Source organism: Rhizopus delemar, genomic scaffold (genome assembly GCF_000149305.1).
Source record: "Rhizopus delemar RA 99-880 supercont3.3 genomic scaffold, whole genome shotgun sequence".
Taxonomy (NCBI): Eukaryota; Fungi; Mucoromycota; class Mucoromycetes; order Mucorales; family Rhizopodaceae; genus Rhizopus; species Rhizopus delemar.
The window spans coordinates 2,251,420-2,277,053 of NW_027137829.1; the positions used below are offsets into that span (position 1 = coordinate 2,251,420).

General features: G+C 33.8%; 13 protein-coding genes across 13 annotated transcripts; 8 read left to right on the top strand and 5 right to left on the bottom strand.

The window, feature by feature from the left end:
- Positions 1–425: 425 nt before the first annotated feature.
- Positions 426–945, bottom strand: RO3G_05071 (uncharacterized protein; the record flags this gene model as incomplete). Its single annotated transcript, XM_067659661.1, has 3 exons — positions 426–458; positions 518–650; positions 701–945. 3 exons carry the CDS (start codon positions 943–945, stop codon positions 426–428), a joined length of 411 nt encoding a protein of 136 aa, XP_067515762.1.
- Positions 946–1,474: 529 nt separating this feature from the next.
- RO3G_05072 (uncharacterized protein) lies at positions 1,475–3,468 on the top strand (the record flags this gene model as incomplete). Its single annotated transcript, XM_067659662.1, has 5 exons — positions 1,475–1,740; positions 1,799–1,877; positions 1,928–2,990; positions 3,045–3,276; positions 3,333–3,468. The coding sequence occupies 5 exons, from the start codon at positions 1,475–1,477 to the stop codon at positions 3,466–3,468; spliced, it is 1,776 nt and encodes a 591-aa protein (XP_067515763.1).
- A 6-nt stretch (positions 3,469–3,474) lies between these two features.
- RO3G_05073 (uncharacterized protein) lies at positions 3,475–4,434 on the bottom strand (the record flags this gene model as incomplete). Its single annotated transcript, XM_067659663.1, has 3 exons — positions 3,475–4,233; positions 4,265–4,284; positions 4,428–4,434. The coding sequence occupies 3 exons, from the start codon at positions 4,432–4,434 to the stop codon at positions 3,475–3,477; spliced, it is 786 nt and encodes a 261-aa protein (XP_067515764.1).
- Positions 4,435–5,971: 1,537 nt separating this feature from the next.
- On the top strand, positions 5,972–7,917 carry RO3G_05074 (uncharacterized protein; the record flags this gene model as incomplete). Its single annotated transcript, XM_067659664.1, has 5 exons — positions 5,972–6,023; positions 6,075–6,201; positions 6,264–6,360; positions 6,427–6,725; positions 6,783–7,917. The coding sequence occupies 5 exons, from the start codon at positions 5,972–5,974 to the stop codon at positions 7,915–7,917; spliced, it is 1,710 nt and encodes a 569-aa protein (XP_067515765.1).
- Positions 7,918–8,208: 291 nt separating this feature from the next.
- On the bottom strand, positions 8,209–8,429 carry RO3G_05075 (uncharacterized protein; the record flags this gene model as incomplete). The annotated part of the gene is made up of 2 exons (XM_067659665.1): positions 8,209–8,352; positions 8,412–8,429. 2 exons carry the CDS (start codon positions 8,427–8,429, stop codon positions 8,209–8,211), a joined length of 162 nt encoding a protein of 53 aa, XP_067515766.1.
- A 1,303-nt stretch (positions 8,430–9,732) lies between these two features.
- On the top strand, positions 9,733–10,338 carry RO3G_05076 (uncharacterized protein; the record flags this gene model as incomplete). Its single annotated transcript, XM_067659666.1, has 3 exons — positions 9,733–9,766; positions 9,956–9,990; positions 10,090–10,338. 3 exons carry the CDS (start codon positions 9,733–9,735, stop codon positions 10,336–10,338), a joined length of 318 nt encoding a protein of 105 aa, XP_067515767.1.
- A 651-nt stretch (positions 10,339–10,989) lies between these two features.
- On the bottom strand, positions 10,990–13,113 carry RO3G_05077 (uncharacterized protein; the record flags this gene model as incomplete). The annotated part of the gene is made up of 10 exons (XM_067659667.1): positions 10,990–11,105; positions 11,171–11,468; positions 11,530–11,649; positions 11,711–11,769; positions 11,827–11,854; positions 11,914–12,236; positions 12,293–12,449; positions 12,513–12,634; positions 12,700–12,772; positions 12,829–13,113. 10 exons carry the CDS (start codon positions 13,111–13,113, stop codon positions 10,990–10,992), a joined length of 1,581 nt encoding a protein of 526 aa, XP_067515768.1.
- A 1,211-nt stretch (positions 13,114–14,324) lies between these two features.
- Positions 14,325–15,623, bottom strand: RO3G_05078 (uncharacterized protein; the record flags this gene model as incomplete). The annotated part of the gene is made up of 8 exons (XM_067659668.1): positions 14,325–14,454; positions 14,509–14,575; positions 14,631–14,924; positions 14,981–15,104; positions 15,166–15,232; positions 15,301–15,370; positions 15,430–15,517; positions 15,591–15,623. The coding sequence occupies 8 exons, from the start codon at positions 15,621–15,623 to the stop codon at positions 14,325–14,327; spliced, it is 873 nt and encodes a 290-aa protein (XP_067515769.1).
- A 1,003-nt stretch (positions 15,624–16,626) lies between these two features.
- Positions 16,627–16,948, top strand: RO3G_05079 (uncharacterized protein; the record flags this gene model as incomplete). Its single annotated transcript, XM_067659669.1, has 2 exons — positions 16,627–16,717; positions 16,764–16,948. 2 exons carry the CDS (start codon positions 16,627–16,629, stop codon positions 16,946–16,948), a joined length of 276 nt encoding a protein of 91 aa, XP_067515770.1.
- A 394-nt stretch (positions 16,949–17,342) lies between these two features.
- Positions 17,343–18,760, top strand: RO3G_05080 (uncharacterized protein; the record flags this gene model as incomplete). The annotated part of the gene is made up of 6 exons (XM_067659670.1): positions 17,343–17,378; positions 17,461–17,899; positions 17,957–18,241; positions 18,299–18,382; positions 18,508–18,663; positions 18,741–18,760. The coding sequence occupies 6 exons, from the start codon at positions 17,343–17,345 to the stop codon at positions 18,758–18,760; spliced, it is 1,020 nt and encodes a 339-aa protein (XP_067515771.1).
- Positions 18,761–20,266: 1,506 nt separating this feature from the next.
- RO3G_05081 (uncharacterized protein) lies at positions 20,267–20,865 on the top strand (the record flags this gene model as incomplete). Its single annotated transcript, XM_067659671.1, has 2 exons — positions 20,267–20,572; positions 20,623–20,865. The coding sequence occupies 2 exons, from the start codon at positions 20,267–20,269 to the stop codon at positions 20,863–20,865; spliced, it is 549 nt and encodes a 182-aa protein (XP_067515772.1).
- Positions 20,866–21,330: 465 nt separating this feature from the next.
- Positions 21,331–22,788, top strand: RO3G_05082 (uncharacterized protein; the record flags this gene model as incomplete). Its single annotated transcript, XM_067659672.1, has 3 exons — positions 21,331–21,478; positions 21,523–21,956; positions 22,006–22,788. The coding sequence occupies 3 exons, from the start codon at positions 21,331–21,333 to the stop codon at positions 22,786–22,788; spliced, it is 1,365 nt and encodes a 454-aa protein (XP_067515773.1).
- A 609-nt stretch (positions 22,789–23,397) lies between these two features.
- RO3G_05083 (uncharacterized protein) lies at positions 23,398–24,007 on the top strand (the record flags this gene model as incomplete). The annotated part of the gene is made up of 3 exons (XM_067659673.1): positions 23,398–23,694; positions 23,745–23,850; positions 23,976–24,007. 3 exons carry the CDS (start codon positions 23,398–23,400, stop codon positions 24,005–24,007), a joined length of 435 nt encoding a protein of 144 aa, XP_067515774.1.
- Between the last annotated feature and the right edge of the window lie 1,627 nt (positions 24,008–25,634).

A 25,634-nucleotide genomic window follows, 5' to 3' on the forward strand; every position in this document is an offset into this window, starting at 1 on the left:
CTCAAAAATAAAATCATAGCAGTCACAACCAGTAACAGCTATAAAAATACAGTTTAGTATAAAAAGCATAATTGAATAAAACTACACTTTTTATTGACTCAACTGGTTTAAACAGTATACTGAACAATATCAGGACTATTAACAGGACCGATGCTTTTAGTGGAACCGCATTTTAAGAATAACTGCATATATATAAATTAAAACTAAACTGCATCAAATTATTAACAATAATCATTAACATATGGTAACAGTAGTACATCTTCTTTATATAAAAAAGTCATCGTCTCTGAAATGAATAAAAAAAGGACAATGAAAATTTTGTAACGAAGGAACAGGAAACTGAATTCGATATGTTGCTTTTGTCTCTGTTTAAATTTATTTTAAAGAAGTTCTAATGATACAATCATTTATTCTTTCGTTCCTCATTATGAAGATCCAGGAATGTTCTTTTTCAAACCCTATTTATTATAATATTTAATTTGTATCCTGAAACTTCATATATATTTGCATAAATTACCAATTTTTCAAAAACACAGGTATTGAAGACACCTTCAGGCTTACGACAAGCACCCAATTCTTGGTTGTTGTTTTCCAAACATTGCCAGTGTGCTTCAAATTCTTTGCCACAGTTTTCTCTAAGCTTAGCAATCCTGCAAAGGAGTTAATTTTCTCGGATCAAAACATAATTTTAGTCACTTACAAGTCAATGGCACATCTAGTGACTTTTCTTCCTTCTTTGAGACAGTGCTCAGGATTGTTGTTTTCACTCTTACAGAGCATGAAATCATCATTATAATCTTTACAATATTGTCCAATGAAAAAAGAGGCGCTCTTCAAAGGAGCTGAAGTAGCACCGACTTCATCAACCTTTGGAACTGAAGCAGGAAGAGGAGTGGGATCAACAAATTTGTTGTGAGTGAAGGTGGCCTCTGGAGTGGAAGACATTATTAATGTAACTTGATTTGTTTAAGAAGTTTCCTTTCCTAATGTAATTTTTTTTTTTAAAAAAAAATTAAAAATAAATACAAGTTTTAGTTGACAAAAAGTTCTCTCTTTTTTATATTTGACATATTTACTTCCAAGTGGTCGCTAAAAAGTAGAAAAAAAAAAAAAAAAAGAGAAAAATTTAAGTGTGCCCAAATCCGGGGGAAGCAGCAAAGGATTCGTGACGCAATTTAAAATGGGGATTAAAACAGTGATGACATAGACATAACTGGATGTTTTTATCATAAAGCCATTGTATGCAGTCCAGCTTCATACAAATTTTCGTATTGTTTTGAAGCTTCTCCATCATACAAAACATACATTTGAAAAGGCTAGCTATATGTCTAAGGTTCATGTTATCAGTGGTGGTGAGGCTCATTTGAACTTATACAAAGACGAGTTATTTGAATTTGATTGGTCGGTTGTCCTAATTTTAAGCCCCTAATTTTTTTTTCTTTCTGTTCTTTAGCTTTTTGATCGATTAACAATAATGTCAGAATCAAAAGGTTTATTTGCAATGTTTGGTGGATCTACCGCCAAAACTACCACTTCAACTACACCAGCTAAGAAAGATACAGCAGAAAGTGAGAAATGGCAAACAGCTACAAGTAAAAAAGCTACAAGAGGATTGGCTCTGAAGGCAAGAGCCTCTGGAAAAAGCGTTACTGTGACGGAAAACAAGAAAAAAATTATAGATCTTGGAGAGGATATTGATATGGGCGGAATGGGAAAGAAAAAGAAGAATAGAAAGCGATTGTAAGTGAACTCTATTTTAATTTTAGAAGGAAAAACTCACGCAATTTCTATTATGAAGCAATCCATATGGTAGACCGAAAGCCACTGCTGCTGAACCAAAAATGGATACAACCCCTACACAAAGAATTGATATTTTGGTAATATAATGAATGCAAACTTGAGAAAACAAAAATTAATAAACCAATAGATTTCAGGTTTTGAACCTGGAACAGAAGCTGGTGTTATTCCATTTTTAGTTCAAAAGTCTAAAAAGCAATGGCAAGCAGTAGATGCAAAAGTAGATCAAGGGCAAATGCTTTTAACTGTGAGTGATCCAGTTATTGCTAGAATATTGATTCGTTTGGACGGCTACATATTTGGTACTCAACAACTCCAAATCTGTCTTTTTGATCCTAATTCACCCTTTGCATCTGCCATCCAACCTTCTAATCCTGAAAATAACAAACTAACGACTATTGATATTTTAAGAAACTTCTTAAAGAGTCGATGGAACAGTGAATTGAAATATTTAAATCTGGACGATATGGCTTCCGACCCTATCTTGAAGAAGTCGGCTATTCGTCCTCCTGGTGCACCAGGTTCAAACGCTATTGTAGGCCCAGCTATGATGAAACTTGCTGGTGAAATGTTTCAGGATATTGTTTCTATTTCATTTGCCCGCAACCATTTGAAGAACGTACAACAAATATCAACATTAGCACAATACTTGCCAAATATTCAAAACATATCCTTACAAGACAACCTCATTAAGGAATATGAAAACCTTGAGGCCATCAGTGGAACAGGAAAACTGAAGAACCTTAGAGAATTACTCCTTACAGGCAATCCACTTCGTGAATCTGAAATCAAGCAGAGAAATAATGATAGAGGATACATTAGAAATATTGTTAAAAGATTTCCTTCATTGGTTGTTCTAGACGCTGCACCCATACAATTGACAGAACAAGAAGTAGCATCAGTACATAAAACTGGTCGCGTATTGCCATTAGACAATCAGCCTAGCTTTTTTGATAATGATATTGCTCAATCTGTTACTACTGATTTCTTGAACAAATACTACCATTCATTTGATACTGATAGGTCCGTATTATCTGTTATTTATGATACAAGTTCAGTATTTTCAGTAGCAAGTAATGTTAAACTCCGTGCTCAGCAAAAGCTGAAAAGAAAAGAAAAGAAAAAGCTAATGGATGACGAAGAAAAATTGACTTGGACCCTTTTAAGTAGAAATCTGATGGGAAAATCAAAAAGTAAGATCAGTGTACATATTTTAAAAGAATTCATTTATTCATATCTCTTTTTAGAACAAGAAGGCAAAGGGCTACAAGTTGGACCTGATGCTATTGGAACTGCACTTTGTAGATTACCGAATACAATGCATGATTTAGAAAAGACCAAAGACTTTATAGTAGATGCTCATCAAACGCCTGTTGGGTTAATGATTTGTTTACATGGCGAATTCAAGGAAGAAGAGTCTTTACCTCCATACTCTTTTGACCGTACTTTTCTTCTTCGCCCTTCAGCCCCTGACTCACCGTACGTTAAAAAATAAGCATGTATTATTGTACATCTCACTCATTTTATTTTTATAGTGCAGCAATTGCCGGGTGGCCATATACAATTATGAACGACATGTTATGTGTCCGTGATTATATTGGAAACCAAGGCTTTCAACCTCAGGCACCTGTCCCAACAAGTATATTTGCATCATATCCTGTTTCACAATAAATTTATTTATAATAACCTTTCCATAATATCTAAACAACTTCCACCATAACTTCCTCCAAACATAGCATAATGATTAAGGTGATGGTATAGCTCGTATATCATCACACGTTCTTCTCTTCCTTCAATCACTGAAAATTCGAATGTATCATCATATGCATCAAAACATGCTTGACTAACACCACCAAACATCTTCATCATACCAAATTCAGCTTCGTTGTGTCCATAATAGGCTGCGGGATCAAAAATGACAGGCTGATTTGTTTTTGCATGGATTGCCCAATTACCACTCCATAAGTCTCCGTGTATTAAAGAAGGTTTTATTTTAGGTAACGCGTCGGATCCTAACCAATGTTCCATACGGGAACACAGTTCTTTCCCGCAGGCATCCAAGTCTTGATTTTTACCGCGTACCTGATTAAACAATGGTTCCATACGCTGTTTACACCAAAACTGACACCAATCCTCATTCCACTGGTTGTTTAGTTCTGTTGTTCCACAAAATGAAGTAACGTCAAAACCAAATTTATCACTTTGCTTTCCTAAGTGCAATTTAGCTAAACTAACTCCCATCTTTGTCTGAATATCTCGACTAGATGTATTGTTTGTCATTGGTATATATTCTGTCACAATAAAAGCTGGATTGTCATGTGCCGTTTCTTGATAATGAATAGATTTTGGTGCAAATCCAGGTACGATTTCATTGATACGCTCAAGAGCTAACGACTCAGCTTTGAACCATTGAGATGCCTTTGAATCTTTATTTGACTACATACAGTTTTATATGAATAAAGCTCACACTTTGAGATATTATTTCATCTTTCATACTTTGATAAATAGGTCTCCCCTATCTGTTGTATAACAGGAAGCTTGGCTGATACATCCTCCACCAAGACTCTTTATATTGTGGATTGTTGAACAGAGCCCAAGTTTTTTTATTTCTTCAGGAATATAATCTTTACCAGTCATAAGAAAAGAAAAAAAAAATGCGTAGAAAAGAATAAGGGGCTAAATCAATTAGAGACATGAACAATTTTTACGTCATGCAATTTGCATAAATTCATTTTATTGCATAGATTTTTACGGACTTTGAAACATCAAGTCACTATTCGTAAACCTTGTTCATATGCCTTGAACATCTTGTATTCAACATTTACCACCAAATTTTCACATTTTACTTGGCATGGAATAGTTGTAAGATAAATTGGAATTTAACAACGTGTCTCTTTTCACAGGCAAGTGTCTCCTCACTCCGTATTCGGCAGCAGTGCTTAAAAAATAGCATAAATCAGCTGCTGCTTGACGCAAGAATTCTTTCCTCAAAATTAGCTTATTAATGAATGGAGGATGAATTGGAGAAAATTTAACAAATCAAACCAAATTTACAAGAAATTGATGAAAACTTTGTCTTCTTATAGCCCGATTATGACTTCAGAGATTACGTCTAAAACAGAAGATTCATCAAATCTTAGATAATACCTGTACTCAGCATAATCTTTCTTACTTATACTATAGAAGCAGCTTTAGCTGTAATTTTTCAAAACAGTGGAATAGACGCTTAATCCTAATACTATAAGTATAAACGCATCTTCATTTACGCCCCCAAGAACGCGTTACAATCGCCAATTCAAACAGGCAAAAGCTCCATAGCAGTATGACGACAAAAGATACTACAGAGGCACAATCAATCAGTATAGACTGTGAAAACTAATCAAACTATGAAAGATACGCAAACAAATACAACAGTAGCACCAACAGTAAATTTTATACATCTACACCCAAGCCCTTTCAATAAGAAGGGAGCTTTAGCCTATGAGTGTGAAAATCAAATAGTCTCATCGTCTCATACGACAGTATTCATACCATCATTATGCAAGGTGCCCTTAAAAGAAGCAGGGTCCCTCCAAAAGAACAAATTTTTTTGTGAAGTGATGAAAATACAACCAACTCCCTACTACGATTAGGTTATTACTGAGTCTCAGTGCTCCATTAAGCAAAGATAATCCAAAAAATAATAATCAAAACTAAGTCATGTCAACACTTGAAATATCTAATAATATATCTGAATTGATCTAATACTGAAAAACGATCAATTTCTTGATTCTTTTAATATGCCTTATAATCATACAAAGCAAATTTTATTTATTTATTGTTCCATTCCCAAGATCGTCTATACTTTTATAGAAATCCAAATTCCAAATCCGATCACTGTCAATATGAGGCTGGAAAAATTGGTCTCAAAGTAAATTACGGGCAAACTTTTTTTCTTAGCCGAGACACTCCTTTGGCCGAACTCCTTCAGTCTCTAGACCAACCAACTCCGAAGACATTGGGTAAACAATATTCTTATCTTTGGAAACACTGTAACACACAATCTTCTATATTTAGCTATTACTTTGACGTCATTTCGTGTCGTACGTCATTTGCCAAAAAATTTATAATCAAAAAGCATGTTTTATTACTTCTTTTTTTACTCTACATCAATCGAATTATTTTGATAAAAAAAATGATTTCACAAATAAAAAGTTTATTTAAACATAAAAAAACATACCCTAAAGGTAAAGGTTGAAAAAACGCCCTAGTTATATACTCTTACACCCAAAAAATAGGTGAAGAAGAAAAACAAAAGAATAAAGATGTGGCAACTCGTATTGTTCAAGAAGAAAAACATCGTAAAAATGTTCTCCCCCAATATCCAGGATTAGAACGATACGAATTGCTCGAAAAAATTGGAGAGTAAGCTTAGCGAAAAATAATAATAATAATAATAATAATAATAACTTATTTATATTGTTTAGGGGTGCATTTTCATATGTATTTAAAGCAAGGGATACAATGACAGATAAAGAAGTTGCCGTCAAAGTCGTTAGAAAGAAAGAGTTAGACGCATCGGAGGTAATGATATTCAAATGAAACCGCAGTAACCCCTTTATTTGTTGACTGATTTTAAAAATTGATTAGAATGGAAAAGCACACCTACATCCAAACATGAAGAAGAAGACAAAAGCTACTGAAAGGGCCAATATTCTTAAAGAAGTCCAAATTATGCGAAATGTTAAACATCAAAATATTGTTCAACTTGTTCAGTTTTTGGAATCAGACGATTACTATTTTCTGGTCCTGGAATTATGTAAAGGCGGTGAACTGTTTCATCAAATTGTGAAATTAACGTATTTAAGTGAGGATCTTGCAAGACATGTTATTACACAAATAGCTGCAGGTATTCGTTATCTTCACGAAGAGTGTGGTGTTGTTCATCGGTAAGACTAATGGTTATTTATTTGCAAGGATTTTCTTTATCTAACGTGATATATTAGTGATATTAAGCCCGAGAATATTTTGTTTGAACCAATTCCTTGGGTTCAGCGTGAGAATATCAAAAATTTGTTTGATGATGAAGATAAAGTAGATGAAGGCGAGTTTATAGAAGGTGTTGGAGGAGGAGGAATTGGTGTAGTTAAAATTGCTGATTTTGGGCTATCTAAAGTGATCTGGGATAGTTCTACATTGACACCCTGTGGTACAGTTGGTTATACTGCCCCTGAAATTGTTCGAGATCAAAAATATTCTAAAGCAGTAGATATGTGGGCTATCGGCTGTGTGCTATATACCATTCTTTGTGGTTTTCCTCCTTTTTACGATGAATCTATTCGTGCGTTGACGCACAAAGTAGCAAAAGGGGAATATACTTTCCTTAGTCCTTGGTGGGACCCTATTTCTCCTGCTGCAAAAGATTTGATTCGTAACTTGCTTAATGTGGATCCCGAGAAGCGTTATACTGTTGAACAGTTTTTCAACCATCCTTGGATAACCAGATCTCAGTTTCCTCCTCCTGTGTCAAAGAAAGCCACTGAAGCACCAACTGCAATTAAGTCAAAGACAAGCTCAGATCCTCGCGCACAGGCTATGCAAAATGCTGCTATCAAAGCTGCAGCTGCACATGAAGAGCATGCAAGACAAAGCCAAATCAATGACGATCTCGCTATTCAGCCTGCTAAAACATCAAAAGCAACTAAAAGAACAGACGTATTCTCTCCTGGCATTACTTCCATTAAAGAAATTTTAGACATCACATATGCTGTGCAGCGTATAGGAGAAGAAAAGAAAATGCGCACACCAGCTGATATTTCCTCTAGTCGTGTGTTTGCAGGGGGATATGATTCTACTTCAGAAGAGGACGATGTAGAAGAAGAACAGACAATTACTAAAACAAATGATCCTACTCATGGCATTCAACAAGAAGTTATAGCAATGGCAGAACAACTAGTTCAAGATGGAAAAGGAGTTGCACCGGCTGCTACATATCCAATTAATAAGGAACAAAGATACACATACGAAAACATAATATCAACGCCTACATCCAGGAGAAGACGCAATATGTTTGAGCTCGATATGAACAAAGCAACTCTACTGAAGAATAGACGATTACATCAACAACAGCAAGTAAACTAAGAAGAACCCTTTATTTTTATACCCAAAATATAACTAAAGCGATGCATATAAATTTTATATGATGTGTGAAATACAATAAGACATTTTTTTTTGTTACTTAGCATGCTATATTAATATATATAATGAGATGAATGGATCTGAATTACGGTGAAAGTTTACATGCAGTACCGTCTAATTCATGTCTAAATAATTAATGTGTATAAAATAAACAAGCTATTTATTAACAAAAGAGCATACCTTGTTTTCTGCTGTTTTTTTTATAAAAACTTTCCCAAGCAGCAATATTATATACTAAAAAGCATGATCTGGTGCTTCAACAGCTTGCTTTTTCACAGGTAATTTGATTATAATTAATAGTGTTCTAGAAAGCAAATGAGGAGGACTAACACATTTTGTGTTAAATCCACATCTGTTTTCTTTCTCGTCGCGTGCTAGCTAATGCCAAACATACAATATCTATCAAAAATACCAGCGTTGAATAGCTGAATTCTTACCCATTTCGACCTGTCCATTTTTCGTTGGATAGTCACAAGAGTCTTATAGTTGCTGCAAACATATCTTCATTTAATGCGTGACATTTTATTGCTTTTATGACATCTTTGATTGTATTCTTTAATATATACAGGTAAGCATTAAGCCTGTTAATAGCCTCATCTTCCTGTCTTCACCTTACTGTTCAATTTTAAACAAAATGACTATTGTCGTCATTCCAAAGCCCTCTAAAGTTGACAAAAGGTTACGATATTATAGAGTTAGTAATAACCCATTCAAATCAATTCATATACTTTAAGAAAGCGAGAAAAAAAGAAAAGGAAGAAATGAAAATGAGTATGCTAAAAAATAGAGTCAATTATCCCTAAAAACAATTTATTTTGCATTGCTTCTAATACTTTTTCTTTTATTCATGTATAGAACAATTGAAACAGTCGAGAAGATTCGTTAATTATTGATTAAGCAATGTTTTTTTTATTATTATTTTTGTAAAATGTTATAAATACGTTGAATTCATGGCTTGTATACTTTATATGAATAAGAAAGCTAAAATAAATTTGATATTAAACAATACTTGTAGGAGTCACAGCGTCGTTTAGAAAAGCACAAGTAATCCTCTTCATAAATCAACTGCTAAAAATTGAAAAAAAAACAATCAGAGAAGGAAAGTTACAAGAGAAAAAAGGACTTAACTATACTTTATCTATTTTCACAATGTGTGATTGCAGTAAACATTACAAAATAAAAGTCAGTGGCTATTCATTTGAAAACTTTATCTACTGGGATTGGTACCAACTTGTGAATAAAAGTAGCTATGAGCTACTGCAATCCCAGTATAAATTGTATCAAATTAATTCATGTTTTACCCTTTTACAACTATGTTCAATATTACGGTTGTGAGTTTGATGCTAATTATTCCCTAGCTGTTTTACTCGATTGGTTTTGTTGTACAATAACAAAAAGTAGGAAATCTAATTTATAAGCTTTGATTATTTATATAATTATTCTCTTTAAATATGCGTTCGCATGTTTATGTATTAGCTACATAATATTAAATATTTTGACCATAATATGTACACCAATCAATTTTTGATCCGTACAGGCTACAAAGAAAAGTATCTAATCATATAAATGTGATTTTTAAACCAATTGCCCTAATTTGAATGTTTGCATCCCGGATTTAATATTTTGTTCCGAATACAATTAACCCTTAATAACTGGATAGAAACTTAGCAAAGTTTTGTCAAAGATGATAATTTAACCAATAAGGTAAATAACGCCAATGATTGATCTAGATTTTTTGGGGGAAAGGTGACTCAAACAATGTCTTATAATGACATTGAAAAGAATCTAGAAAGTAAAACAGTTTGTTCATGTCGTACGAGAAACATGAACAATTTTTATTGGCTTGTAAAAAACCTTCTTTTGTGGAATAGGTCGTGAGCTAGTGTTTCAAGTTATAAAAAAATTTATGTGTTTGATTAATGTGTTTGATCTTTTTAGGGCATGTAGCATGCGTGTGTATTTTATGATATAATTGGTAAAGATCGACACCAGGCAATGGAGGAAAGCTCAGATTTGGTAGGCGGCCATTAAAAAAAAGCTTTTTTTTTTTTTTTCCCTTGATCCCTCATTTTTGACCTTTTCTTTTTCTTCAGCCATTTTGTTTCAAAAACCTAGAATATGCTTAGTCATAAAGAGATGAATGAGACTAGAAATGAAAGCCTTGATGAGGCAAGTGAAATGCTATCAATGATTAAATCCATGTCAGAAAATGATGATGAAATGATACAAGAAGAAATGGATGCGGAAGATGAAGAAAATAATTACTGGAGCGAAGACGAATGGGAAATTATAAAGGCTTATTATGAGAATGAGGAAGGAGACGAAGAAGAAAACAACCTGTTATATATGTGCACTCAGAACTAAATAGTATTTCTTTTTCTGTATTCTAATCAATAATTTATAATCATTAATATAGTACAGCAAACATTATTTTATGATTTTTTATTCAAGTAAATATCACATGTAACACTACGCTATTGTTCTCTGACATTTCAAACTTGTATGATACTCTTTTTCTTTCTTATTTTTCCCTTGTTTTTTTCTTTTTCTTTTTTTCTTTTTTTTTAGTATTTACGACTCAGCTTTCAATCTCATAATTAAAATGATATATGTAGCATATCGTCTATCCAAGGCAACTTTCTAACAACTTGCCTTTTATTATTAGATATAATACAACTATGCTTTGAGCAATAATATAACATTCAAAACAAATCAATCATGATTCATAGTATAAAATGGTTGCTTTGACTAAGTGGTGTAAGAACCGCAAATGAATTCAAAGAAGGCAGTGTTATCGAAAGAGATCAAAGAGCAATTGAACTGCAATGATATTCAAATTGAAAGCTCAAATTAAAAAAAAAAAAAATAAGAATGAAAATCAATAAAATGTCATTTTAAGCACAGTTCCTATAAAAAAAATTATAGCAACAGCCTAGATATATTATAATACACACAAATTAATAAAGAAAAGAATATAATTTATTAAAATACTACATCTGTAAGTTGACAAGAACATTAATAACGCTTTTTGAATGTTAATTCAAGAGAATTAGGAGGAGTTGTCTCGGATCCAAAGATAACCCGTTCATAATGAATAGAATCTTTGGGAACATCGATTTCATATTTTCTTACTATTTAATACACATAATTAGTTATATAAGAGAAAATGGCGTTAAATCAATCGATGTAAACTTACTCATCATAACCAATAAAAGCCTTTGCTCAGTCAAACTAAAATTCATACCTAAACATTGACGTGCACCATTACCAAACGGCAACCAGGTTAGGCCATCATGTGAGTCTTGTTCTCCATTTTCATCGAGTCTTTCAGGAATGAAATCATCAGGGTTGTTCCAGAATTTTGGGTTGTGATGGATACCATATATGTCAATGTTGACTGTTGCTCCTTTTGGAATAAATGTACCGTCTACAACCATGTCTTTTGCTGCAACTCTTGGAAGTATATTATCAGCAGGACCATTAAGACGAAGGTTCTAATAAAAATAAAATTCTTCTAAATATCATATTATATCATATGATAATTCCGTTATTTACTTCTTTTAAAACAAGGTTTAAGTAAGGCATTTCCTTTAGTTGATCAAGAGTGGGTACAACGTCTTTAGGATCATCGCCCAGAACGCTAATAATTTCTTGTCTTAATTTATTTTGTACATGCTACATTCAAATTCAATTTTGTTAATAGAAAGCTAGAGCACATGTTTGAAAGTGAATATACCTTATTTTTAGCAAGATTATAGAAACAGAAAGAGAGGGCATTAGCAGTGGTGTCGTGTCCTAAGAAAATAAAATGAGTAAGTTAAGCTGTAACAAACACGTGATTTGTTTACTCACCAGCCAAAAAGAAGCCAGCAATGTTATGCTAATAAAAACAACATTAGGAATTTCGTGTTTAATTTTAGAAAAGCAAAGTGTATTTACTCGAAGCTCCAAATCATTAGTCAATCCTTCTCCTCTTTTTTCAGCTTCCAGCATCAAAGCTACCAAGTCTTTTTCATTTTCCGGTGTGTTTGAATAAGCACCATTTTCTATTTCCATACGTTTTTGATGTATCAATTGTTCCAATTTGCCATTCAATTTAGCAACAGCCTTCAGTTGCTCTCTTCTTTTAGGAAAAATAGCTGTCAATATAAAGCTGAATGGACCAAAAATATTCAAAATAGGATCAAATAAGCCTTCATTAGCCAACGTAAACGTCTTTGTCCATTCATCAGGATCACCTTTTAATGCTTTAAAGTCAAAGCCTAATCTTTGTGCGTTAGAACTGTCAGGCTTTTGCGCATGTTGATATAATACTGACCAAAAACAGTAAGACCGAGGACATCCAAAGTAAAATCTCTCATTACTGAGGGAACAGCTATAGTACCGTTTTCTTTTTCAATAACAAAAAATAGGTCAGGTATGACAGTAGACATTGTGTTTATAGGCATTGAGCGATGAAAAGCAGGGTTCATAAGCTATAAAGGTAAAATTTAAACTGTTATAGTTCTTGAAGCTTAAACGTTAGTTTTCTTCCTTACCTTTCGTTGATTCTTCCAAACATGCCCATTCGTCAAGCCAACAGAATCATAACCCAAGAATTGTACTACCGGACTGTTGGAGCCCAACATCTTCAAAAAATCATGGGATTTTGGATATAGGTCTTATGAGAGAGAGAGAGAGAGAGGTTAGATTATTGTGTATAGAAGCTTGAGGTTTATAACATACCCGCCTTAAGCAAGACATGCTTAGCAGCTACTGGGTTAGCAATGTAAACAGTCCAATCAAATGAGATTTTGCTCTATAAAAACAATGCCGTGAATCGATTGTTTTATTTAGATCATTGTCTAATCTTACAACATAAATCCCATTATTTTCTTTGATCACAGGAAAAACCAAACGCTTGTATCGATCGTAAATTGGCTCATTATTGAAGATAGACTTTGCAGAGGGGAAATAAGATAACTTGGGTAGATGTTGAAACCTCTTAGGCACTTTGAAGTAAGAATAAATACGATGAAGCACAATCAATGTGATGGCAGCACCAATATAGGATTTTTTGGATTTCTTCTGAAGCACCGGTAGTATCTTTTCCAACGTACTGCGGTATGATTCGAGCGCAAATTCAGCTATTTCCATCATTTTTTTGAATTAAGGAGAAAATATGTATAAAAAACAATCCCTCTTCACCTGTATTTATATCAAAAAAAAAAATCCAAGTCTAAATATAAGCCAATAACAAAAAAGTTATGTAACACCGATCGTTTTTAACTTGTGTATTAAACAATACAGACGATTATCACCATTTTATAGAAGCATAAAGTTAACAAATTAAGTATACTGTTTCTTTTCTTTATCTTTCTTAGGGTATTCTTAAATTATGTTACTGATCTATGCATGCTATATCACTTTAAAGACAACGTGTCAATAATTTGTGTTTGTGCCATACTAGGATTATAGTAAACCGTTTAAATTCCGATAAACTTTGTTAGATGTTTGCTTTAATATTTACAGCAAAACCAAGCAAGAAACTTTTCAAGTATCAATCTAGAGATAATATAATGAATAACCTGTTGTTTATTTAACTCTTGTATGCAGTAATTGAATACGTATGGGTTGCTGTGTTTCTTGTATACCAGTTCCAGCACAGCATTTTTGTAACAACGAAATGTTACACAAATCTTATTCTGGTATTCTGTCCAGTTGTCCTTTGTTCCATTATCCAGGCAAATGGATTTCAAGTGTGACATAAGAAAAAGTGATATTGCTTTTATTCATTTATCATTAATTTGGTCAATACTGAAATATGCACTAAATATAAACAGTTGAATTCCATGGTTTCATTTCACTTTTTTAACTGTACCATTGCATGATGGAATATTACATTTTGAGATTTATTTTTCAATGATATAATTGGCTAAAAATCTTTAATGAATACTCTCATTGGCCAAAACAACGGACCATAGGTTTAACCGCGTATCCTTTTCAAACAAATAGAACCTACATTGCAGAATGTTTTTATATAATTCGCTAAAGATCCTTCATGGTAATCCTATTGGATAAAACAACGGACCATAGCTTTAACCGTATATCCTTTTCAAGCAAATAGAATCTGCATTGCAGAATATTTAAACTTGAACATCGACTCCTTATAAAAATTATCACAAAGTCTTTGAGGCTTCTACAAAAACCTGACATATAGGTCTTAATATTATGAGGTATGGGTTACTTAGTTTTGATGCATTAATTTGAGAATTAGTTCGAGCATGTTAATCTAGCAGGATAATGTGAGTCAAAGCAATAACAAGAACCTGCAGATACCCGATAGGTCCAACTAAATATAGAAATATGCTTTATTTGTTATAAAAGTTGTTCCTTTTCAATTGCATTGCAGTTTTATAAGGAGCAGTAATAGGTGGCTGCAAAGGATCAAGTGCTTTATAAGAGGATGTTAAGGGATAAGTTCTATCGGCATCGTAACCACTATATCAAATATAAGCTTCTTAAAATGCTATTTCTATTATTTCTATTTCTTACTTTAAATCACCACAGGCTATGAAGGGAACAATAGTCCTATTTGGTCCAGTCAACTCATTCATGTTATCTATAAAGAGTTACACATCTAACGTTCTCTCTTAACACTCTCAAAGAATATTTACCGTATTGTAAATCCAATAATGGATTGGCCATTGTTGGTACGTAATCTTTTGGTGGTTGATAGTTTTGACAGACAATGAAAGCTTCAATACTTGAATTACGTGAACTTCTTGGTTTACTACAAGTCACCGTAGGAAAGAATATTTTAAGCTGGCTGTAGAGTAACGTGATATCTTTTCCTCGAAAAATCTTGGCAACAAAGGTTCCTCCTGGACGAAGAACATGTGTTGTGATGTTTAATGCTGCAAGTAATAATTGTGCTTGAATATACTCGTCCATATCGTGAAGACCGGTAACTAGTTACAAACCGTTTGTTTTTAGTCTCTTATTTGTAGTTGAAACGCCCTCTTACCATCCGGTGCACCATCACAGATAACAATGTCGGCTAATTCACCATCAAAGTAGGAAATAATCTTTTCTGCTGTTGATTCCTTGGTAATATCTCCTTGTAGTTGAATAACACCTTCTAATGGTGCCTTTTTTTTTGTATTGCATGTTAGTACAAAATCAAAAGAAAAAAACTTTAATCTACAATACCATAGCTTGAAGATCTACTGCAACAATCTTTGGCTCAGACTCATCAGGTGTTTCTTTATGGTTTTCACTAAAACAACAAGTGTTATCGTAAGATCTAATTGATGAGATCTAACTATAGTGAAATTGATTGTTTACCTTAATCGCTTTGATAGAACTTGAGACCAACTACCAGGTGCTGCACAAAGATCAACGGCTCTTTTAATCCCTATAAATAACATTTAAAACAAGTGTTTAATTATCAGTGTTATTATCTTAAAAAAAAACCTTGTAAAAAGTTGAATTCTTCGTCTAATTGTAGTAATTTGAAAGCACTTCTTGCTCTCCAGCCTTCTTCCTTTGCAAGACGATAATACTTTAAAGTAATATTAATTCACTATCAGTGTACGGCATGTTTATGTGTGCATATGCATGTGACTAAAACTTACAACGTCTCTTTTATCTTTGGAAGATTTTCCCATTAAAAAATATTTTACAAGTTTGTAAAAAGTGTTTTTTTTTTTTTTCTCGTTCTGAGCTTCTAAAGTGTTAAAAAGCAGCCAAAAGCTGATTAAAAAAAATACAAGATGCTGTTTGGGATAGAAAAATGATAGTTGCCAACAGTTAGATTTAATCTCCATGTTATAAGGTATAAAAGAATAACGTCAATTAATTTATTTCTTTTCTGAGTAATACATGCTGGCAATTGTAAATAAGGATTCACAAGATAGATCAAACATCTCTATAGGATGACTGACTTTGCAGTACAGTTCATTAAAATTACACAGAACAAAGAAGCAAATGAGAATCAGTTAAAGGACTAACCAAAACGATAGATATTAACATGTATTGAAAGCTTATTAACTGTATATTGAAGTTGGTGAAAAGGACAGTAATGGCTTAAACTAGCGCAGCTTAAGATATGAATCTATAAAGAATTTTTGAATAAATTTGAAAGGCGTAACAAGACCTTATTCATTTTAATATCCAAATTTACATTTGAAATCCAATTTACAAATATCTAATCCATTGAAAGCAGAGACATATTACCGAGTTACGTATCAAAAGAGTATGTTTTCTCCTGTTCATGACATATAGATGGACAGGCTGAAATGACTAGCTTTATCTGACTTGCGGTTAATGTAACATGTGCCAACTAAGTCCAACTAGATGTCACATATAAAAAGTTTATAACAAGACCTTTTGGGCAAACAACTAATGTTTGAAAAACAAACACCTTGGTAGATTGCCTCGGTGATATCTTATTTCTGCTGGACGATCATCAATAGGACCAAAACGCATGCATGTAGCCATAATCCATCTGAATGATAAAGTCCTTTTTTAAACAAAAGGTGCTTGATCTTTTGTAGTCACTCAGACTACAATTAGAAAGGAAAGAATGTCTATCGAGCTCAAGTGAAACGATTTTCACGCCATCGTCTCCATCTGCCAAGCTATTATATATCAATAGAAGTTTCTTGAAACATGGCGCTGGAAGTCATGGACTACACTAAAAGATTCCCTGACAATGAGCTTCCTGGCAACAATCAAGCTCTTCATGTTTACTCAAGCGGCTGTTAATCAACATATAATTTATGACATACTAATATTATACTTTATAGCTATTAGATTAACAAGATCCTTATTTAAAGACTACTTGTTAACGTTTGTCATAAAATTTGGTATTAAACCAAAGAATCATTTGCATATGGACAGTGAGGCATGTCGTGTGCTTGATGATTTAGAGCGATATAAGTATATTTTTGTGATATTTTCAAGTGATACAATCCGCTATTTGGAGAAATAGAGACTGCAAGGTTAATATTGATTCAATCAGTACCTCTTAATCTACCACTCTTTTACAAGAAATTTTAGCTCAAGATCAAGTCCTAAACAAACCGCCTTCTCTTCCCAGTTGATATTAGTAAATTGCTTACAGGCAATACCTGCAAACATAGCCACTAAAATTAGCTTATAATCCCTCAGGGTTAATCACATTTTGTTATGCAGTGCGATGCTTTAAAAGAATGTCCTGAATAATAAATAAGCATGAGTAATTTATAAGCTTGAAAAATTTAGATGAGTGACGTTTAAAAAAAAGGGGAATCGGAGATGCTGCAAAAGTGTAAGATTATATACAACTTGCTCCAGGCTTTCTATTTTTCTATTTTTTTTTTTTCTTTTACTTTGATTGTTTAGACATGTTTGCTTCTGTCACATCGCGTATTGCTCTTCAAGTATGCCATCTCGTTCCTCTTGATCCACTCTCTTCAATTTATTTACAAAGCAACATTTAACTTTTTTTTTTTATTCCTTTAGACTCGTTCAACACTTGCTCAACGCTTCTATACAACAGGAGCTGGCGTCAACACTCTTTTATACGTTGAACATAAAGACGGGGCAATTAGTGGAGCCACACTGAATGCCTTGACTGCTGCCAAAAAGCTTGGTGGTTCAGTTACTGCCTTGGTAGCTGGTGATGCCCCTGAAGGTGTTGCTCAACAAGTTGCCAAGTTGGAAGGCATTTCTAAAGTTTTGTCTGCCAAGAACACTGCCTATGCCAACTCTTTGCCCGAAGATATTGCTCCTCTTCTTGTTGAAGCACAATCCAAGTTTGGATTCACTCACTTGGTGACAGGCCACACGGCTGTCGGTAAGAACATTTTCCCTCGTGCTGCTGCTTTGATGGATGTGGCTGCAATCTCTGATATTACTGGTATTGAAAGTGAAGACACTTTTGTTCGACCTATTTATGCTGGTACGGATAGAAAGAAAGATGAAAGCGAAATAGATTAATTCTTAATGCGTCATTTAGGTAATGCGATTGCTACTGTCAAAACGAACGATAAGATCAAGGTAGTTACTGTTCGTGGAACTGCATTTGAAGCTTCCTCAGCTACGAATGATGCTGGTGTCTCTGAAGAAGAAGCTCCTTCTGCTGAGACTCTTGGTGTGACTCAATGGATTGGAGAAGAGATTCAAAAGAGTGACAGACCTGATCTTGGTAGTGCTAAGCGTGTTATCAGTGGTGGACGTGGTATGAAGAATGGCGAAAACTTTAAGATGCTGTATGATTTAGCAGACAAGATGGGAGCAGCAGGTGAATTAGGGTTTATATGATAAGTGAAATGAATACTGATCTTTATTTACCATTCAGTTGGTGCTTCTCGTGCTGCTGTTGATGCTGGATTTGTAGATAACTCATTACAAGTTGGCCAGACTGGTAAAATTGTTGCACCTGGTAAGTTTGAAATCTGTTGGTAGTCTGTAAATTATTTAACACTAAATTGTACTTGTAGAACTTTATATCGCTGTTGGTAAGTCTAGATTAATGATAGAAAATAAAGTCTAAAAGCTTTTTGTTAGGTATTTCTGGTGCTATTCAACACCTTGCTGGTATGAAGGATTCTAAAACTATTGTAGCAATTAACAAAGATGCCGATGCTCCTATCTTCCAAGTTGCTGACTATGGTCTCGTTGATGACTTATTCAAGGCTGTTCCTGAATTGACTGAAAAAGTCAGTAAATAAATTATCTAATCTTCATTTTCTGGTGTTTGACCGAAAAAGAAAAAGTTAAATACATAATAAACTTTTTAGGCAACTGTTGTACCTATTAAATATCATTTTATCCGTGCAGTGAAAACAGTGCCAAAGGACTATTTTTTGAAATTGAAGAGCGGCAAAGAAGATACCAAAGGATGCGAGAGGGGGGGGGTTTTCATAAGGTCTTCATATTCATAAACTGTCGGTAAAACAAACGAATGCTATTTTCTTTATGTGGACGGACAAGGAAAAATCTATGACCAAAGCGGAGATGACACGATGGATTTGAAAGAGGATGTCAATCTACACCATCTAGAAACTTTCACTATTAGACTTACTGCAAACCTTAGGGACCAGACCAAGAATCAGCAACTATAAGGACCTAGAGACTAGAATGGAAGACGAAGCAAGTTTTGCAGGAACAGTAAAGAAGCAGCAAACGACATGTAATGGCTACGGTAGTAAGCAAAAGCTTCTTTGTGTGTATTATAACCGAGTAAAGATTTACAGCGCTGCAAAGTGTGGAAGACTAGTATAAACTTGCGCATTACACCAAGTGACTATGACTATAATCACGGTTGAATGCGATACTTTCCACTCCCATATGGCTGGTGACTCGGTTTGTTCATCGAAGCGACATGAAACTTTCATCCAAGACTGATTAGTTGAACAAAGAGGCAGGGCAAGATTCTCCTGATGGATAGAACTTGGACTTTATGAAAAGAATCAAAGCACCCAAAAATAAAAAAAATGGTTGCTATATTATTCATGATGCTATTGGTCATCAACAGTGGATAAATAAAAGCCTGATTTATATAAAAAATTGTCTTGTAAAAAGAATTTATTTTGATTGAATGAAAAAAAAATTAGGTTGATTATCATCTCACTTGACCCAATATAAACCTTGTACAAGTTGACATCTTGTACAAAATAAGATTCATCTCGACCCTCTATTTGTTGACTAAAAAAGGGAATGCAGTTTAGCCAGAAATAGGAAAAAAAAAAAAAAAAAGCCTACTGCAATGCACGTCACAATTACCCCACAAAAAAAAATTAAATTGTTTACTGCCTTCTTTCTTTTATTTATTTTTTTTTTGACTTGTTGCAAATGTTTCTTACGAAAAGACCAGCAAGTGGTAATTCAAATACGATTTTAACCAATAATACTTCAAAGAATACAACAAAAAATGCATTTCAATCACCTTTTTGGTTTGGTGGAGCAGCTTCATGTGTAGCTACACTTGTTTCACACCCTTTTGATCTTGCAAAAGTACGACTTCAAACATTAAAATTAGAAACGAACAAGAGCGTTTGGTCAGAAATTAAATTGCTGAGTCCGATTCGAATGTCAAAGATGATGTGGTCTATTAGTCGACAAGAAGGTATCACAGCACTTTATAGTGGTTTATCAGCCAGTTTATTAAGACAAGGAACTTATTCGACCATTCGATTTGGTTTATATGACACATTTAAATATAAAATAGCGGGTGATTCAAGTAAAAAGAGATTGAATGAATGAGGTTGAGATGAACTAATGTCTAATAGAACCAACGATGAGACAATTATTATTTTGTTCAACCATGGCAGGTGTATTGGGTGGAGCATTTGGAAATCCAAGTGATGTGGTCAATGTACGTATGCAAAATGACGGTCAATTACCACCCAATAAAAGAAGAAATTATAAAAACGTGTTGGATGGGATGATCAGGATCTGTCGAGAGGAAGGACCGAGGGTGTTGTTGAGAGGCTTAGGATCAAGTACCAATCGTGCAGTGTTGATCACAGTGTCTCAGATGACAAGTTATGATTTATTCAAACAAGCCTGTATCGACACATTTCATTTTCATAATGACTTGACTACTCACTTTATATCCAGTTTATCAGCCGTAAGTCACTTTGCATTTCAGGGAGGGAATATTGAACTTTTTTTATTTAGGGACTTGTGGCAACCACTGTTTGTTCACCTTTGGATGTAGTCAAAACTAGAATAATGAGTACACATTCAAGTGAGAACACAAGACATCCTTTGAAGATAATGAAACAAATGATAAAAACAGAAGGCTTTGGATCACTTTTTCGTGGTTGGATGCCAGCATTTGTTCGATTAGGACCACATACGATTGTGACATTTATCGTTTTAGAACAACTTAAAAAGAGTTATAAACACTATTCCACTTAATCTTATTCCCCCCCCCTTTTCTTTATTGTAAATAGTTCATAATAAAATCAGATTGATATTCATTCCCCTTCCTTTACCAAAAAAAGAAAAGGCCGATAGACTGTATCCCAAAGAATTTCATCCCGAGTTTTCCTTGAATGGTACTCTTGGGAAGGGACATCATCCGACGAGTTTCAATGTCTTTATCATCCCACCTTCTTCAGCTCTTTTTAACAACCTGTTGAAACATGTTTGTGTCACTTTTTACTTTGTTGATTCAATGTCAACACAAGAAGAACAAGAAAAGTAAACAGTTTCCCACTTCTTTCATTTTCCTTCACTACTTTCCCGTCTTACCAAACAACCATCTTTTCCTCTCCCCCCACAAAAAAATTTCCTTTTTCATCTTGTCACTCACTTATTTAAAGTTTTTTTTTTTTTAATTTTTTTAATTTTTTTATTTTTTATTTTATTTTTATTTGAAAGATGACTCAAACTGAATTTACAAAGGAACAAAAGTTGGCAGTGGATGCCATTCTTGATCAATTCAAAGTATCAAGTGAGACCTTAAAGGCAATTTCTGAACAATTTGTGAAAGAAATGGAAAAGGGTCTGGACCATGAAGGAGCTACGAGTAAGTAAGAAGAGGTAGAAACAAGAGATCTCATCATTTCACAGTTGCCATGATTCCTTCTTTTGTATCCGGTCGCTGTACGGGGGATGAAAAAGGTCACTTTTTAGCCCTTGATTTAGGAGGCACGAATTTACGTGTTTGTCATGTGACCTTGCTCGGTGGAGGTGAATACACCATCCGTCAGCAAAAATATGTGATCTCTGAAGAGCACAAGGTGGGACCGATGCGTGTCCTGTGTGATTTTATTGCTGATTGTGTCGACAGTTTCCTGACTGAACACGGTACAAATGATGACAGTAATGCCCCTATCCAACTTGGTTATACTTTCTCTTTTCCTGTGCTTCAAACAAGTAGTAATCGAGGCGTGCTCAAACAGTGGACAAAGGGATTTGCTTGTTCAGGTGCTGTGGGTCGAGATGTGGCCATTCTCTTGCAAGATTCATTCCGTCGAAAGAACCTGAATGTCAATATTGCTGCTGTAAGTTACCTTGTCCCACAAAATAAATGAAACCAACCCTTTTCAATAGATTGTGAATGACACTGTGGGTACACTGATGGCTCATGCTTACAAGCATCCTGAAACAACCATGGGTGTCATCTTGGGCACAGGTTTTAATGCATCTTATTATCAACACATGTCCAAGGTGAATAAGTGGAAAGGAGATCCAGAGCAAGAGATGGTCATTAATATGGAATGTGGTGCATTTGATATCGAAAGAAGAGTGTTACCAATGACTGTATATGATAACAAGATGGACCGTGAATCACTCAATGTACATCAACAATTACATGAAAAGATGGTGGCTGGTATGTATCTGGGTGAAATCACTCGTAATGCGCTTTTGGACCTTGTCGATCAGCAGCTCTTATTCGATGGTAACTCCTCAAAGGAACTCAATAAAATGTGGAGCTTTGAAACTGCCTACATGTCTACAATCGAAGTGGATGACACACCCAACCTATCCGAAACAGCACACATCTTGGAATCTGTCCTTAATCTGTCACATACCAGCTTAGTCGATCGTCAGATTGTCAAACAGGTCTGTCATGCAGTAGGAACACGGGCTGCTCGTATTGCTTGCTGTCATATCGCTGGTGTCATGATCCAGACGGGTAAGGTGGGTGAAGAATGTGTGATTGCGATCGATGGTTCACTCTTTGAATTCTATCCCAACTTTGAAAAGAACATGGGTGATGCTTTAGCAGAGGTGATTGGTGAGCAGGCTCGCTCTAAGGTTAGATTTGATTTAGCAAGAGATGGTTCAGGTCTTGGTGCTGCTATCATTGCTATGATGGCTACTAAAAAATAAACGAAATTAGATTCCCCCCCTTTTTTTTATTTGTTTATTTTTTTTTGTTTCGAAACTGACTTTTAATTATGAACAAGTGAGATTTGTAGCTGCAACCTAAAAAGGAACACATACACAAATGAAAAAAAAACATTTTTTTTTTTTTTTGCTCATGTTCAATACAAAATTGACAAGCTTAGTTTGGAGAGATCTTCAAGTTTCACCAAAAGAACTAAGATTAGACACTTTACGTTGTGGTCAGTCATTTCGTTGGAAACATGTTCAAGAAAAGTGGGTCTCTGTACTACAAGGAAATCTTGTTGTTTTAAAAGAAACTGGTAAATAAAGAAGGATACAATACATTGTTTACTGATACAAAGAACAAAAGCTTCTAGTGTTTATTATGGAACTTTGGATGATTCGGATACATTAGAACCCTTATTAAGAGATTACTTTCAATTAAACAAGGTCTCTTTAGAAACTTGTTACAATCGATGGTCTGATTTGGACATCAACTTTAAATCGAAAGCAATTCATTTTCAGGGCATCCGTATCCTTCGACAAGATCCTTGGGAGAACTTGATTTGCTTCATTTGCTCAAGTAATAATAATATCGCCCGGATCACACAAATGGTACATAAACTATGCGTCGAGTTTGGTGAAAAAATAGCACGGTTAGAAGAAGAAGACTATTATGATTTCCCTACTTTAGATCGATTGGTAGGAGATGACGTAGAAAAGAGATTGAGAGAACTTGGGTTTGGATACAGAGCGAAATATATCGCAAACACTGCTAAAAAGCTAAATGCGGATCATCCTGATTTGGGTGAAAAATGGTTACATTCATTAAGAAAAGTGGACTATAAAGAAGCTAAAGAAGAATTAATGAAATTTCAAGGTGTTGGGCCTAAAGTGGCAGATTGTGTAGTAAGCTGACGAGAATGTTCTGTTATAGACTGTGGCTAATGTTGCGTTAGTGTCTGATGTCTTTAGATCATCCAGAGTCTATACCAGTAGATACACATGTTTGGCAAATAGCATCAAGAGATTATGGATTCAACAAGAGAGGAAAAACCTTGACAAGTAAATTATATATTGAAGTTGGAGATCATTTTAGGTTACTATTTGGGGAATACAGTGGATGGGCTCATTCTGTAATAAAAAATTTTTAATGTGTTTATATGTTATTAATTTTATTATTATGATAGGTATTGTTTACTGCAGATTTAAAATCATTTGAAAAAAAAGTATTAGTTGATAGTATTAATAAAAGAAGAAGAATAAAGTAAAGAGAAGAAATTATATACAAATTACGATTAGATGATATTATTAGTTGGTAGCAGTAGTACGTTGTCTTGTCAATTTGTTTGTATAATATTTTAAAAACAGTTTTACTAGTAAAAAGAAATGAATAAAAATAATAGAATGTTATTAATAGTATTTACCACTTTCTGAACTACTTGATCTTCTTTCTATTTGAGGTCTTATTTGATATTGATGGATCAAAGGTGGTTCAGAAGAAAATGAAACCAGGCACGTTTTTTTTTCTCGAATGATCTTTGCTGGCTCTTGTTCTTTTCTTTTTGTTGTTTCATACCAAGAATCTAATGTAGGTAAAGTATCATAAATAGAACAGCTTGTTTGATCTGACATTATCAAGTATAAAAAAAAGTAATATAAAAAAGGAGAAAAAAAAAAAAAAAAAGGGAAAGAAAATAATTTTTTTTAAATAATTTTTGATTTGCTGGAATTAAACACTGCAATTGGTAACCTGTTCAGTTACACAAATTAGCACAGACAATTCAAGGAAAAAAAGAGAGAAAGTGAGAATAGAAAAAAAAATGAGTTACATAAAGCAAGCATGAGCCAAAATAAAAATAAAAAAAGCAGTCTATTTTTCAGGTTTAAACTTGATTTTAATCATCAAATCAACAAACAGAATAAATTAGGTGGTTTTTAACATACTCAGCTCACATGCATAGCTACACAAAACAAATGGTAGCATTGGAATCAAAGAGTAAACTCGATCTAGAATACTGCTGTTTTATCCAATAGGCATTGTATTTCTTTAATTAGCTGTAGATGTGGTTCTTAAACCAATTTGACTGTACATGTTTGAAAATTTTAATTTCTTGGCATCGAATGCATTGATTCAATCCTTATCACTGCTTAATGTGTTGAAAGCATTGGCATGCGTAAAATGAATTATTTTTTTTTTGCTGTGAATATCTCTTATCTTTTTGATTAAACAACGCAAAATGAGGGAAATTTGAAAATTAGATTCAAGATTGTGTATTTAAAAAAAAAAAAAACAGAAATCAATGTTATTTGTGAAACATCTTTTTTTTTTCTTTCTTCTTTTCATGAAGCACCAAGAAAACGATAGAGATAACAGTAATTCACATTTAGTAAAATATTTATTAAACTCTATCGATATTCATTGAATGAATAATTATTGTTGTTGCTTCTATAATTCACACAAGGGAAATTGAGCTAAACCAAGGAGTATAACTTGTAAATTGAGAACTTTAATGCTTGTACAATGATAAACAATTGACACAAAGACAATTAAATATCTTTATTAATTTGTATATAATAAACATTCTCCTTAAACAACAATAGCTCTAAACTGATTCGAGCGTATTAATAAGTAATCAATCATTCAATATCATAATTCTAATTACTTGTAAACTTTTATACTTGCTTCAAGCCACCTTCTTTTCTTTTGCTTTCCTTTCTTTTTCCCTCAAAGACAGCTTAGACATACCGATCAGCCTCATGGTTCACTATAAGAAACCAAATTGAGTCACGAGTTCTTTTTTATAATTTATATACAAAAGAGTAATAACAAAATCAAATGAAAAATG